The sequence below is a fragment of the Equus asinus genome, chromosome 19, assembly GCF_041296235.1.
Source record: "Equus asinus isolate D_3611 breed Donkey chromosome 19, EquAss-T2T_v2, whole genome shotgun sequence".
NCBI lineage: Eukaryota > Metazoa > Chordata > Mammalia > Perissodactyla > Equidae > Equus > Equus asinus.
In genome coordinates this window covers 4,333,966-4,350,929 of record NC_091808.1, presented here as the reverse complement: position 1 = coordinate 4,350,929, position 16,964 = coordinate 4,333,966, and the positions used below count along the sequence as shown (strand labels likewise).

Genomic DNA, 16,964 nt, shown 5'->3' with positions numbered 1-16,964 from the left:
GCCCTTCCTTCCTTTGTCCCCTCCTAAAGTCTTTCCTAAATCCACCACACCCCTCCTACACACACACACCTCCTACACACACACCCTCTACACACACACAACTCCTACACACACACCCCTCCTACACACACACCCCTCCTACACACACACCCCTCCTACACACACACACCTCCTACACACACACCCCCTACACACACACCTCCTACACACACACCTCCTACACACACACACCTCCTACACACACACCTCCTACACACACACACCTCCTACACACACCTCCTACACACACACAACTCCTACACACACACCTCCTACACACACACACCTCCTACACACACACACACCTCCTACACACACAACTCCTACACACACACCTCCTACACACACACCCCTCCTACACACACACCTCCTACACACACACACCTCCTACACACACACCTCCTACACACACACACCTCCTACACACACACCTCCTACACACACACACCTCCTACACACACACCCCCTACACACACACACCTCCTACACACACACCCCCTACACACACACAACTCCTACACACACACCCCTCCTACACACACACCTCTCCTACACACACACACCTCCTACACACACACCTCCTACACACACACCTCCTACACACACACCCCCTACACACACACAACTCCTACACACACACCCCTCCTACACACACACCTCTCCTACACACACACACCTCCTACACACACACCTCCTACACACACACACCTCCTACACACACACACCTCCTACACACACACACACCTCCTACACACACAACTCCTACACACACACCTCCTACACACACACCCCTCCTACACACACACCTCCTACACACACACACCTCCTACACACACACCTCCTACACACACACACCTCCTACACACACACCTCCTACACACACACACCTCCTACACACACACCTCCTACACACACACACCTCCTACACACACACCCCCTACACACACACAACTCCTACACACACACCCCTCCTACACACACACCCCTCCTACACACACACACCTCCTACACACACACCTCCTACACACACACCTCCTACACACACACCTCCTACACACACACACCTCCTACACACACACCCCTCCTACACACACACCCCTCCTACACACACACACCTCCTACACACACACCTCCTACACACACACCTCCTACACACACACCTCCTACACACACACCCCCTACACACACACCTCCTACACACACACACCTCCTACACACACACCCCTCCTACACACACACCTCCTACACACACACCTCCTACACACACACACCTCCTACACACACACCCCCTACACACACACACCTCCTACACACACACCTCCTACACACACACCTCCTACACACACACACACCTCCTACACACACACACACCTCCTACACACACACACACCTCCTACACACACACACCTCCTACACACACACACACCTCCTACACACACACCCCCTACACACACACAACTCCTACACACACACACCTCCTACACACACACCCCTCCTACACACACACACCTCCTACACACACACCTCCTACACACACACCTCCTACACACACACACACCTCCTACACACACACACCTCCTACACACACACCTCCTACACACACACACACCTCCTACACACACACACACCTCCTACACACACAACTCCTACACACACACCTCCTACACACACACCTCCTACACACACACCTCCTACACACACACACCTCCTACACACACACCTCCTACACACACACCTCCTACACACACACCCCCTACACACACACCTCCTACACACACACCTCCTACACACACACCTCCTACACACACACCCCCTACACACACACACCTCCTACACACACACACACCTCCTACACACACACCTCCTACACACACACACCTCCTACACACACACCTCCTACACACACACACCTCCTACACACACACACCTCCTACACACACACACCTCCTACACACACACACCTCCTACACACACACACACCTCCTACACACACACCTCCTACACACACACACCTCCTACACACACACCTCCTACACACACACACCTCCTACACACACACACCTCCTACACACACACACCTCCTACACACACACACCTCCTACACACACACACCTCCTACACACACACACCTCCTACACACACACCCCTCCTACACACACACACCTCCTACACACACACCCCTCCTACACACACACCTCCTACACACACACCTCCTACACACACACACCTCCTACACACACACCCCCTACACACACACAACTCCTACACACACACACCTCCTACACACACACCCCTCCTACACACACACACCTCCTACACACACACCCCTCCTACACACACACCTCCTACACACACACCTCCTACACACACACCTCCTACACACACACCCCCTACACACACACCTCCTACACACACACACCTCCTACACACACACCTCCTACACACACTCACACCTCCTACACACACACCTCCTACACACACACACCTCCTACACACACACCTCCTACACACACACACCTCCTACACACACACCTCCTACACACACACCTCCTACACACACACACACCTCCTACACACACACCTCCTACACACACACCTCCTACACACACACACCTCCTACACACACACCTCCTACACACACACCTCCTACACACACACACCTCCTACACACACACCCCCTACACACACACCCCCTACACACACACCTCCTACACACACACACACCTCCTACACACACACACCTCCTACACACACACCCCTCCTACACACACACCTCCTACACACACACACCTCCTACACACACACCTCCTACACACACACAACTCCTACACACACACACCTCCTACACACACAACTCCTACACACACAACTCCTACACACACACACCTCCTACACACACACCTCCTACACACACACCTCCTACACACACACACCTCCTACACACACAGCCCCTACACACACACCCCCTACACACACACCTCCTACACACACACACACCTCCTACACACACACCTCCTACACACACACACCTCCTACACACACACACACCTCCTACACACACACCTCCTACACACACACACACCTCCTACACACACACCTCCTACACACACACCTCCTACACACACACACCTCCTACACACACACCTCCTACACACACACACCTCCTACACACACACACACCTCCTACACACACACCTCCTACACACACACACCTCCTACACACACACACACCTCCTACACACACACCTCCTACACACACACACCTCCTACACACACACACACCTCCTACACACACACCTCCTACACACACACACCTCCTACACACACACACACCTCCTACACACACACACCTCCTACACACACACCTCCTAGACACACACACCTCCTACACACACACCTCCTAGACACACACACCTCCTACACACACACCTCCTACACACACACACCTCCTACACACACACCTCCTACACACACACACCTCCTACACACACACCCCTCCTACACACACACACCTCCTACACACACACACCTCCTACACACACACCCCTCCTACACACACACCTCCTACACACACACCTCCTACACACACACACCTCCTACACACACACCTCCTACACACACACACCTCCTACACACACACCTCCTACACACACACACCTCCTACACACACACACCTCCTACACACACACACCTCCTACACACACACACCTCCTACACACACACACCTCCTACACACACACACCTCCTACACACACACCCCTCCTACACACACACCTCCTACACACACACCTCCTACACACACACACCTCCTACACACACACCCCCTACACACACACAACTCCTACACACACACACCTCCTACACACACACCCCTCCTACACACACACACCTCCTACACACACACCCCTCCTACACACACACCTCCTACACACACACCTCCTACACACACACCTCCTACACACACACCCCCTACACACACACCTCCTACACACACACACCTCCTACACACACACCTCCTACACACACGCACACCTCCTACACACACACCTCCTACACACACACACCTCCTACACACACACCTCCTACACACACACACCTCCTACACACACACCTCCTACACACACACACCTCCTACACACACACCTCCTACACACACACACCTCCTACACACACACCTCCTACACACACACCTCCTACACACACACACCTCCTACACACACAGCCCCTACACACACACCCCCTACACACACACCTCCTACACACACACACACCTCCTACACACACACACACCACCTACACACACACACCACCTACACACACACCACCAACACACACACCCCCTACACACACACACACCTCCTACACACACACACCTCCTACACACACACCCCTCCTACACACACACCTCCTACACACACACACCTCCTACACACACACCTCCTACACACACACAACTCCTACACACACACACCTCCTACACACACACCTCCTACACACACGCACACCTCCTACACACACACCTCCTACACACACACACCTCCTACACACACACCTCCTACACACACACACCTCCTACACACACACCTCCTACACACACACACCTCCTACACACACACCTCCTACACACACACACCTCCTACACACACACCTCCTACACACACACCTCCTACACACACACACCTCCTACACACACAGCCCCTACACACACACCCCCTACACACACACCTCCTACACACACACACACCTCCTACACACACACACACCTCCTACACACACACACCTCCTACACACACACCTCCTACACACACACCTCCTACACACACACACACCTCCTACACACACACACCTCCTACACACACACCCCTCCTACACACACACCTCCTACACACACACACCTCCTACACACACACCTCCTACACACACACAACTCCTACACACACACACCTCCTACACACACAACTCCTACACACACACACCTCCTACACACACACCTCCTACACACACACCTCCTACACACACACACACCTCCTACACACACACACACCTCCTACACACACACCTCCTACACACACACACCTCCTACACACACACACACCTCCTACACACACACACCTCCTACACACACACCTCCTACACACACACCTCCTACACACACACACCTCCTACACACACACCTCCTACACACACACCTCCTACACACACACACCTCCTACACACACACCTCCTACACACACACACCTCCTACACACACACACACCTCCTACACACACACCTCCTACACACACACACCTCCTACACACACACACACCTCCTACACACACACCTCCTACACACACACACCTCCTACACACACACACACCTCCTACACACACACCTCCTACACACACACACCTCCTACACACACACACACCTCCTACACACACACACCTCCTACACACACACCTCCTACACACACACACCTCCTACACACACACCTCCTACACACACACACCTCCTACACACACACCCCTCCTACACACACACACCTCCTACACACACACACACCTCCTACACACACACCTCCTACACACACACACCTCCTACACACACACCTCCTACACACACACACCTCCTACACACACACACCTCCTACACACACACACCTCCTACACACACACACCTCCTACACACACACACCTCCTACACACACACACCTCCTACACACACACCCCTCCTACACACACACCTCCTACACACACACCTCCTACACACACGCACACCTCCTACACACACACCTCCTACACACACACACCTCCTACACACACACCTCCTACACACACACACCTCCTACACACACACCTCCTACACACACACACCTCCTACACACACACCTCCTACACACACACACCTCCTACACACACACCTCCTACACACACACCTCCTACACACACACACCTCCTACACACACACCCCCTACACACACACCCCCTACACACACACCCCCTACACACACACACCTCCTACACACACACACACCTCCTACACACACACACACCTCCTACACACACACACCTCCTACACACACACCTCCTACACACACACCTCCTACACACACACACACCTCCTACACACACACACCTCCTACACACACACCCCTCCTACACACACACCTCCTACACACACACACCTCCTACACACACACCTCCTACACACACACAACTCCTACACACACACACCTCCTACACACACAACTCCTACACACACAACTCCTACACACACACACCTCCTACACACACACCTCCTACACACACACCTCCTACACACACACACACCTCCTACACACACACACACCTCCTACACACACACCTCCTACACACACACACCTCCTACACACACACACACCTCCTACACACACACCTCCTACACACACACACCTCCTACACACACACCTCCTACACACACACACCTCCTACACACACACACACCTCCTACACACACACCTCCTACACACACACACCTCCTACACACACACACACCTCCTACACACACACCTCCTACACACACACACCTCCTACACACACACACACCTCCTACACACACACCTCCTACACACACACACCTCCTACACACACACCTCCTACACACACACACCTCCTACACACACACCTCCTACACACACACACCTCCTACACACACACCTCCTACACACACACACCTCCTACACACACACACACCTCCTACACACACACACCTCCTACACACACACCTCCTACACACACACCTCCTACACACACACACCTCCTACACACACACCTCCTACACACACACCTCCTACACACACACCTCCTACACACACACACCTCCTACACACACACACACCTCCTACACACACACCTCCTACACACACACCTCCTACACACACACCTCCTACACACACACACACCTCCTACACACACACACACCTCCTACACACACACCTCCTACACACACACCTCCTACACACACACCTCCTACACACACACCTCCTACACACACACCTCCTACACACACACACCTCCTACACACACACCTCCTACACACACACACACCTCCTACACACACACACCTCCTACACACACACCTCCTACACACACACCTCCTACACACACACACACCTCCTACACACACACACCTCCTACACACACACCTCCTACACACACACCTCCTACACACACACCTCCTACACACACACACCTCCTACACACACACACACCTCCTACACACACACCTCCTACACACACACCTCCTACACACACACCTCCTACACACACACACACCTCCTACACACACACACCTCCTACACACACACCTCCTACACACACACCTCCTACACACACACCTCCTACACACACACACACCTCCTACACACACACACCTCCTACACACACACCTCCTACACACACACACACCTCCTACACACACACACCTCCTACACACACACCTCCTACACACACACCTCCTACACACACACCTCCTACACACACACACCTCCTACACACACACCTCCTACACACACACCTCCTACACACACACCTCCTACACACACACACCTCCTACACACACACCCCCTACACACACACCCCCTACACACACACCCCCTACACACACACCCCCTACACACACACACCTCCTACACACACACCTCCTACACACACACCTCCTACACACACACCTCCTACACACACACACCTCCTACACACACACCTCCTACACACACACACCTCCTACACACACACACACCTCCTACACACACACACCTCCTACACACACACCTCCTACACACACACACCTCCTACACACACACACACCTCCTACACACACACACCTCCTACACACACACCTCCTACACACACACACCTCCTACACACACACCTCCTACACACACACACCTCCTACACACACACCTCCTACACACACACACCTCCTACACACACACCTCCTACACACACACACACCTCCTACACACACACCTCCTACACACACACCTCCTACACACACACACCTCCTACACACACACCTCCTACACACACACACCTCCTACACACACACCTCCTACACACACACACCTCCTACACACACACCTCCTACACACACACACCTCCTACACACACACCTCCTACACACACACCTCCTACACACACACCTCCTACACACACACCTCCTACACACACACCTCCTACACACACACCTCCTACACACACACACCTCCTACACACACACACACCTCCTACACACACACCTCCTACACACACACCTCCTACACACACACACCTCCTACACACACACACACCTCCTACACACACACCTCCTACACACACACCTCCTACACACACACACCTCCTACACACACACACCTCCTACACACACACCTCCTACACACACACCTCCTACACACACACCTCCTACACACACACACCTCCTACACACACACACACCTCCTACACACACACCTCCTACACACACACCTCCTACACACACACACCTCCTACACACACACACCTCCTACACACACACCTCCTACACACACACCTCCTACACACACACACCTCCTACACACACACACCTCCTACACACACACCTCCTACACACACACACCTCCTACACACACACAACTCCTACACACACACAACTCCTACACACACACCTCCTACACACACACACCTCCTACACACACACCTCCTACACACACACACCTCCTACACACACACACCTCCTACACACACACCTCCTACACACACACCCCTCCTACACACACACCTCCTACACACACACACACCTCCTACACACACACCTCCTACACACACACACCTCCTACACACACACCTCCTACACACACACCCCTCCTACACACACACCTCCTACACACACACACACCTCCTACACACACACCTCCTACACACACACACCTCCTACACACACACACCCCACTAGATCTCTGGGCTCGCACAGACTGTGCACACATCTCTCCATTGCACTTAGTCTTCCATTGGTCATTTTACAGAACTGCAACTTTTTTCATTTTTTAATCCCTTCCTCAGTTCCTAGCATAGAAATTTGGATTTATTCTTTTGCCCCTTCTTCAATAATTCACTGAACACAAAGAAAAAGATCCAAAAACTCACATTTCTTGAAGTGGGATGGAGGTATCCTGGTTTCCTCGTGACCCCCGGGACCTGGCCAGGGCGCTTGCCCATTCCCTGCGTGACACCAGGCTGGTCCCCCCTCGGCCAGCTCGCAGGAGGGCAGCCTGCCTGCTGCTCACAGCTCTCCCCACCCTGGACAGCGACCATCTCCGGGTCCGACCCTTCCAGGAACAACCAGAAATCTTTGGCCAAAAGGGAAACTAACATGGGAAGTGTGTGGGAGTGTCTGTCAATGCGTGTGGGGGGGGGGGGTGCATGTACACACATGTGTGGGTGTGTGACTGTGTGTGTATGGGTATGGGTGTGTGTGAGCATGAGTGTGTGTGTGGTGCATGCATGCACACACATATGTAGGCAGGTTGTGTGGGTGTGCATGCATACACGCAGATGTGTGGGTATGTGGCTGTGTGTGTGTGCATATGTGTATGGGTGGGTGTGACGTGTTCATCTGTGTGGTGTGTGTGCATGGGTGTGCGTGTAAGTGGGTGTGTGTGATTTGGGGTCACTCCCTTCTCCTCTGGGGGGACACATGACCAGTCTCCAGTCCTACCTCAATCGTCACCTCCCGCTCCTCGCCGAGGTCCGTCTTGTTGCCGACCAGCATCACCACGATCTCTCCTGGGTGGAACTCCTTCTCCAGGTCCTTCAGCCACTGCTGAGCCATGTCGAAGGAATCCTAAGAAAGAAAAAAACATCAGGCCAAACAAAACCCTTGGGCGGTCTCACCAGCTCTCCCAGAGGGAAGAAAGAGCAGGTGTCAATGCCACACTGTGTAAAATGTCTCAAGACCCCATTGACCATACGACAGACCCCCACAGGCTGCTCTGCTCCCCTGAGGAGGCGCAGCCGGATCTTTTTCCCGCTTCGGGTGGCCTAGGCCTCGTGGCACCTCTTTTCCCACTGACAGGGCCCGGGAGGCGGAGGCTGTGGGATGCTCCAGTCAGACCTCCACTCCTGGATGTCCTCAAGGAGCCCTCTGTGCAGGAGAGTTTGGGGGAGTGGCTATCACCCCAAACCATGCCCCTAGCTGCAGCACCCTGCAGACCAGGTATCGGGGGCTCCTACCCGGCCCCCCGTGGCCCTTTTCCCCTCCCTGCAGCAAAGCTCACCAGGCTGGTCTGCTTTCAGTGCCGCAGTGGCTGCGCACATTTCACCCACCCTCCCTAATTCCACCACGCTCTGCTTTCCTACCAGAACTCTCTTCTCCTCCTGCTGACCTGCCCCCCCGCCCTAATAGTGCTAATCCCTGCTTTTCCCCCATGTCTTAGCCAGAACCTTCCTGTAGGAAGCCCTCCCACAATGTACCCCCAGCTGGGTTTGGTACCCCTCCCATCAACTCCCACAGAACCCCACCCTTCCCTTCTCCTGCTCCAAGTATCTGCTCACTTGTGTTTACCATCTGCCTGGATGATGCTCTGTGTAGGGTCGTGCAGCCAGGGGCCACGTCTGCCCCTTGTCTGTGACACCCTCTCACCAACTCAGCCGCACTCAAGGAATCGTGAGCAACTGATAGTGGTACTCTGTGTGGGATGTTCTGGGAGGACCACAGAGGAACCCAAACCCCACCATGCAGGAGAAGGAGGGGTTGTCAGGGAGGGCTTCCTGGAGGAAGTGACCAACTTTCACTGCAGTGTTCTCTACTGCTTGTTGGGGGTTTACCATGAGCACCAGCACAGACCAGTCCCCTGACACCTTCAGATGACAGCGTCCCTGCGCCTGGGAGGACGGAGGGCAGACGGCTTGCGGAGGAGGGTGGGGACACGCCCGCAGCAAGCCTCACCTTCCTGGTGATGTCATACACCAAAAGCACAGCATTGGCTCCCCTGAAGTAGAGGTGGCAGACGCTGTGGTATTTCTCCTGGCCGGCCGTGTCCCAGATCTCCAACTTCAGAGACGCAGCACCCAGATCCACCACCTTTGTGAAGAATGCACCTGAAACAGAGCCGGACAGAGCTTCACCCAGAGGCTGGGGCCTTTGTCCACCACTCAGCCTGGGCCAGCACGAGCCCCGGGCTCAGCCAACCGCTCAGAGGGACTGCCAGCCACAGGCTTCCTGTCGCCCATGGTCGGGGAGGCTGAGAAAAGACCTCCCTGGAAGGTGGTGGCTTCCTGTCCAGCGGAACACCCGTGGATGTTCCTGGGCTTCTAGACGCATCACTGCCATCTCTGCCTCCGTCTTCATGTGGCCTTCCCCTCTGTGTCTCTGCATTCTCTCCTGTTCTTATAAGGACACCAGTGGTCGGATTCGGGGCCCACTCAAAATCCAGGATGACCTCATCTCAATATCCTTAACTAATTACACCTCTAAAGACCCTATTTCCAAATCAGCCTACATTCACAGGCCCTGGCGTTAGGATGCAGATACATCTTCTGGGGGACACGATTCAACCCACTACAGTGGGAGAAGAAGGGATGGGGCTGGGCTGCCGTTTTTAGCACAGAGCAGGCAAGACCATGATTCTCTCTCATGAGAATCTAGGCTGGGATGGCTCCTAAACAGAAGGCCCCACTGGGGTCCTCCGCCTGCACATCCTGCATTTTCCTACATGTCCATGAACTTGAAGTCAGATAAACTTCCCCCCAAAACTCGTACGTTGAGATCCTAACCCCCAAAGTGGTGGTGAGGTGAGGCCTTTGGGAGATGATTAGGGTAGATGAGGTCGAGGGTGGGGTCTTCAAGATGAGGTCAGTGCCCTTATAAGAAAAGACACAGACTTCCTCTTTCTCTCTCTCTCTTTCTCTGTCTGTGTCTCTGTCTCTCTCACCTACCCCCCCCCCCCCGCCCCCTCTCTTTGCAAGCACAAAGAAGAAGACAGGTGAGTACACAGCGTGATGGCAGCTACCCACAAGCCAAGAGAAGAAGCCTCAGAGGGAAACCTCCCTTGCCAGCATCTTGGTTTTGGACTTCCAGCCTCAGAATGGTGAGAATAAGTCTCTGTTGTTCAAGGCATCCAGTCAGTGGTGTTTTGTCACGGCGGCTGGAACAGACTCTGACACTCGGTCACACAAAGCTGCAGTCTTTATCTCAACAGGAGGACTGATGGCTCCTGGCTCACACGGGACCACTGTCAGGATGGAACAGGATGTAAGCCACTTCACGTAACAGGTGCTGCATCAGGACTGACGATGACGTGAGTTTGAAGGCCGTGCACGGGCGTTGGGCGAAGGTCCATCAGCTGCGTGAACTTTGTCCGCTTGCTTAAACCTGCTACATCTCAGTTTCCTCCTCTTTACCTGGAGCCAGTGGTGCTCTCTTCCCGGGGCGGTTGTCAAACCCATTAGAAAAGAGGAAGCACGGAGTCTGGGACATGAGGCTTCTGTCCCTCTGCCGCCCTCTCTCTGCTCTCCTGACTCACCGTCCAGGAACATCGACCTGTTGTCCACATCCTCTGTCTGTTTTCCATCCTGTCGAGTCACGTTTCTGAGTTTGGTCTCGGCTGGATCCTAGAAATTGTCACTGCCAGGTGACACATGGACGTAAAACTCAGGTTTGCCTCCTCCATTTAGCAATCTTAGCTTCTGATGTTTTCCTTTTCCACTTTGAAAATGGTGGCTGGTGGTTGACTTTAAATGGATGTAAAATCCCCCCAAATGTCCAAGGAGTGCAGGGTTCTCAGCTCAAGCACTGACGAGGCGCGAGTGACCGCATATTTACAGATGGCAGAAACTTGTCCTTCTCAGAGAGAAACACGAGACCCTCAGGTGGCCCTGGAAGGGTCTCCGAAGCAATCTTCCACCCCCAGCCCCATGGACTCCTTGGCTCCAACCGGGAAAAAGAGCCCACATTTGTTATCTTCCTTCTTCAGGACCCCACAGACCATGTTTTGACATCTTCCCAGCTAATGCCAAAAATCGGTCAAAAACCAAACTTCCAAGAAATCCAGACAGACTTGGAGATTTTGCCTGAAATCATATTGGCAACAAGGTGGGGTGTGGGGGCCGGATCAGGCCAAGAACCAGGAATTTTTCACATTTCTAGAATACGCTGTTGGAGATAACACATGGGCACAATTTTATCGGACTATCGTCTGAACTGGGGCCACCTGGCCTCCATTTTATAGAGTGGCCCCCATCACGACACAAAACAGGCCTCCTTCCTTTTCTGATCCCATCGCAGACCTCAGCACAGGTGCCCCAGTGACGGGGGGACACTTCCTGCCCTCGTTCCAGCCTCTGAACTACGGAGAGCTCAGCTCTGTTCTCTCTCCGGGGGCTTCTGGCAGCTGGAGTGCTTCCCACTTGGAGAGCTGAATAAACCCCTAGTGGGCAATGAATGACGTAAGAATTAACTGGGGCTGCTCTCCAACTTCTGTTTTATTGCCCCAAATTAAAAAGTGTCTCTACTCAAGGTTAACATGATAAAAGTGGTTTTGCTTTTTTACCTTTTAAGTTAGAGAAACTGCTGATTCTGCTCATTTAGGCCCTCTTTGTAGGATTCGTCTTTTCTGTAAAAGTTATAAGCCGATCGCTGGTTGAAGGGAATATGAAACGGATAACTTCTTCTTGGGGCCTCAGCAAAGTTCAGTTTCGAAGGGACGTGAGATGTGGCCAGGCTGACTGTGTCAGTGCCTTTTCCTTCCCACGCCAGGCCCAGTGGGACCAGGATTCATTTTGGCTTCTGCTAGTAAATATGCACATGAGCACTAGATGTCACTGTCCCTCCAAAAGATGTCACCAACAAAGTGCGGGCACAGGGAAATGGGCCAGAAGTCCTGTCTTGTAGCCAGTTGGGATTCAAGGATGTGGGGTCTGTGGGAGCCCAGGGGCCTTCAGGGCTCTTGGTGGTCCAAGTCCCCTGCCCACAATGGTCACTCTTTGGAGCTGCCCACCTACCCTGCCAGGTCCCCTCCTGTGGCAGGACTGGAAGCCATGGTGGCTGGGAGTGGTGGGAGTTGCAGGGTTTTTCTGGTCTCCTCCCAGCAGGCCAAGCCCCCAGGAGGCTGTGCCCACCTGGGATGCTCACTCTGGCTCTGCTTCTGGTTCGTGAGTCCGTCTGTCACAGTTAGGGCTCCAGATCCGGCTTCCTCCAGATGGACGGGGTCTTGCCTGGGGATGGCTGGAACACTGTCCGGGTCCGTGCCCAGTGCTAATGTAACTCTCCACTGCGGGGCCACCCCACACGCTCACCAACAGATCCAGACCCTCTGGAGGGAGCCCAGGGATCTATCGTCCTCCTGAAGGCTGGAGTATCTTGAATCTGGCCTGCCCCGAGGTGGCACCACATGGACATACCAGGCCCCATCCCACCCCAGCCCTCAGGTGTGTGGGGCAGTTGTTGGCAGAAGGGGGGCAACACACAAGGACTGTGACGACGTTAAATTGTCACACGCTACCCCAAGATGTGCCTCTTTGGCTTGAGGATTATTTTGGGCTGGTTACTTTAAAGAAACTGCAGGCAGGAGAGAAGCTCTGAAAACCAAGTAGAAGTTACCCTTAGTAAGAGACATTTACATTTGTAGGGGAAATCTCCATCTGTAAAGGTATCACCCTCTCTGTACCAGGAAGAGGGAGATGACCTTGTCTCTAGAAACTCTTATCAATGCGGAAGGCAAGGACTTAAATCTGCATGATAACCTGACTCTTGTTTACTGTGCTTTTTCTGGTCATCTCCCATAACTGACTCCCCACCCCCAATATCCTCCTTTGTCTTTAGCTGAAGATGATATTTAAGATGAGAACCTCTGCCATTTTGGCAAGTTACTCAGCTTTCCTGAGTGTCTCCCATGTATACATGTTACAAAGCTTTGTTTAATTTTCTCCTGTTATTCTGTCTCATGTCAGTTAAATGTGTAGCCCAGCCAGAAGGACCCAGAGGGTAGAGGAAATGTCTTCCTCCCCTGCAGTAATGCACAGCTCAAGATGCCCTCGAGTCAGTCTTCCAGGAGGGCCCACCGTAGGAAGGTGGTCCCATCCCATTTCAGAGATAAAAACATCGAGATGAGAGAAGAAGCCACTTGCCCATGGCCTCTGTCCTCCATTCGTTGGCTCATATTTACTGAGAGTTTCCTGCAGGCCGGGTGCTTGCACACACAGCCTCCTCTGTTTCCCAGCTCCCCCACGAGGAGGAGGTGCACACCCCCATCCTACGCGGAGGCCTTGCTCCCCCGCTCACCCCCACCGTGAACAAGAGCGTGTTCTCTTGATAAAGCCAAGGGCGTGCGTGAAACAAAGAAACAGAAGTGTCTGCCTTCAGAGGGGTTTTGGACAACACAGACTGCCTTCACATAAATTAAAGGAATGATCATGTTCCATTTCCTCATCAGAAAAGCGGAAATATCCACTTTTATAAAAAACATAATAATTGCAATAGAAAAATAATTAATAAAATAACATAATACTAATAAATATCATGTCATTGACAAGAGATTTTCACATAGTAAGGTATATGGGTAGCTATTCGGGCTCAAAACTGATTTGGCTTGAACTTATGGCCTATCAAACATACGCTGTACACCTGCTTAACCACTAAAGTAAGGAGTCACCCTCTCAAGGTAAGAAGGCATGCTTTCCCTCCCACATCCTATTGGTAACACCCAGATTACTCCCTTTCCTGACATCATGGTCAAGTTGACCTAAATTTGCAACTAAACACCTTTGTTGAAACTTTGACGAAAATGTGTCCTGAGTGTGTTTAATGTATGTTCTTTGTTCTAAAAAGATATAAGACTGCACTGAAACCCATGCTTCTCCGGAACGCTTTCTAAGTCCTTCCCAGGTTATAATCCTCACTCTGGCTCATAGTAAACTCCCCATATTTCTCTTATCTATAGACTGGCTATTGGTTATTTTGTGTTGACTTTATAATAAGTGAAATAAGTAATATTATTTTTTTACTTATTTCTGTAATGATGCTAAGAATACCCACTCCAAAGGTTGTAATCATGTCCCAGGTAAGCGTGCGGTGTAGACCCTGGGATGTAAGCGGCGGAGGCCGTCCCTCCCACAGGGGATTCAGCTCCTAGAAGCAGAGGAGGGCTCATCCCCTCTGCGTCCCCAACGCTCAGCACAGTTGCCGGCACACACAGTAGGCACTGGGTACATCAGTGCTGGCCGCAAGGGCTGTGGCTGATGGAACAAAGAAGAATTGCTGCCCTCAGCCTGAGGGCTGGGGCCACATCTAATGTAATCGGTTGCCTTTGCCACCATACCCTCCCTTCCCAGTCCCAGCCACCAGAGAGGGGAAAAGGCACCAGCCCCAGGGCAGAGGCAGAGCCAGCCTGTGGAGCAGGTTTGGAGAGATGATAAGCCTGGGCCTGGGGGAGGGGGCCCAGGAGGGCAGAGGACCAGGAGAGGAGAGGGCACACCCAGACCTGCTCCCCCAGCAAAGACCCCCCCATCCAACTTGGGCCCAGGTCTGTCCATCCTCTTGACCCCCATGCAGCCCCTGAAGAGAGTGTCGGCAACTTGGGCAGCCTGGGGAGGGGACGCCTGGCCCCTGACTTGCTGGAATGGAAGGACCCAGCGGGCGGGGGTGGCGGGGCCTTGACCCCCGCCTTCCATGAGCTGCAGCAACTGGGAAGAGCTAAGCCCGCAGGCTTCTTGCTCGGGAAAGCGAGCAAACTTGTCAGCTTCCCTTTCCCCCGCTCTGTGAATACACAACGCCAGCACTGTCCCCCGGCTCAGCATGGCGCTGGGCATCTGGGCCCCCTCCCACCCCCAAGGTGGGCCCAGCACGTGCGGACGTGCAGGTCGATTAGGCTGAGCTAAATGAGTCTCCACATCACCCTCTCTGGCCTCTCCTCTCCCAGGAGCCCACTGGTGGCC

The 16,964-nt window shown here is 53.3% G+C and overlaps 1 protein-coding gene across 1 annotated transcript in view; it reads right to left on the bottom strand.

The window, feature by feature from the left end:
* Positions 1–16,964, bottom strand: part of RAB17 (RAB17, member RAS oncogene family) — a 30,901-nt gene that overhangs the window by 5,490 nt on the left and 8,447 nt on the right. The window contains exons 3-4 of the mRNA XM_014842789.3: positions 10,981–11,132; positions 9,751–9,876 (exon numbers count right to left, since the gene is read on the bottom strand). Of these exons, the coding sequence (XP_014698275.2) occupies positions 9,751–9,876; positions 10,981–11,132 (278 nt within the window). The remainder of the gene's footprint in view (positions 1–9,750; positions 9,877–10,980; positions 11,133–16,964) is intronic.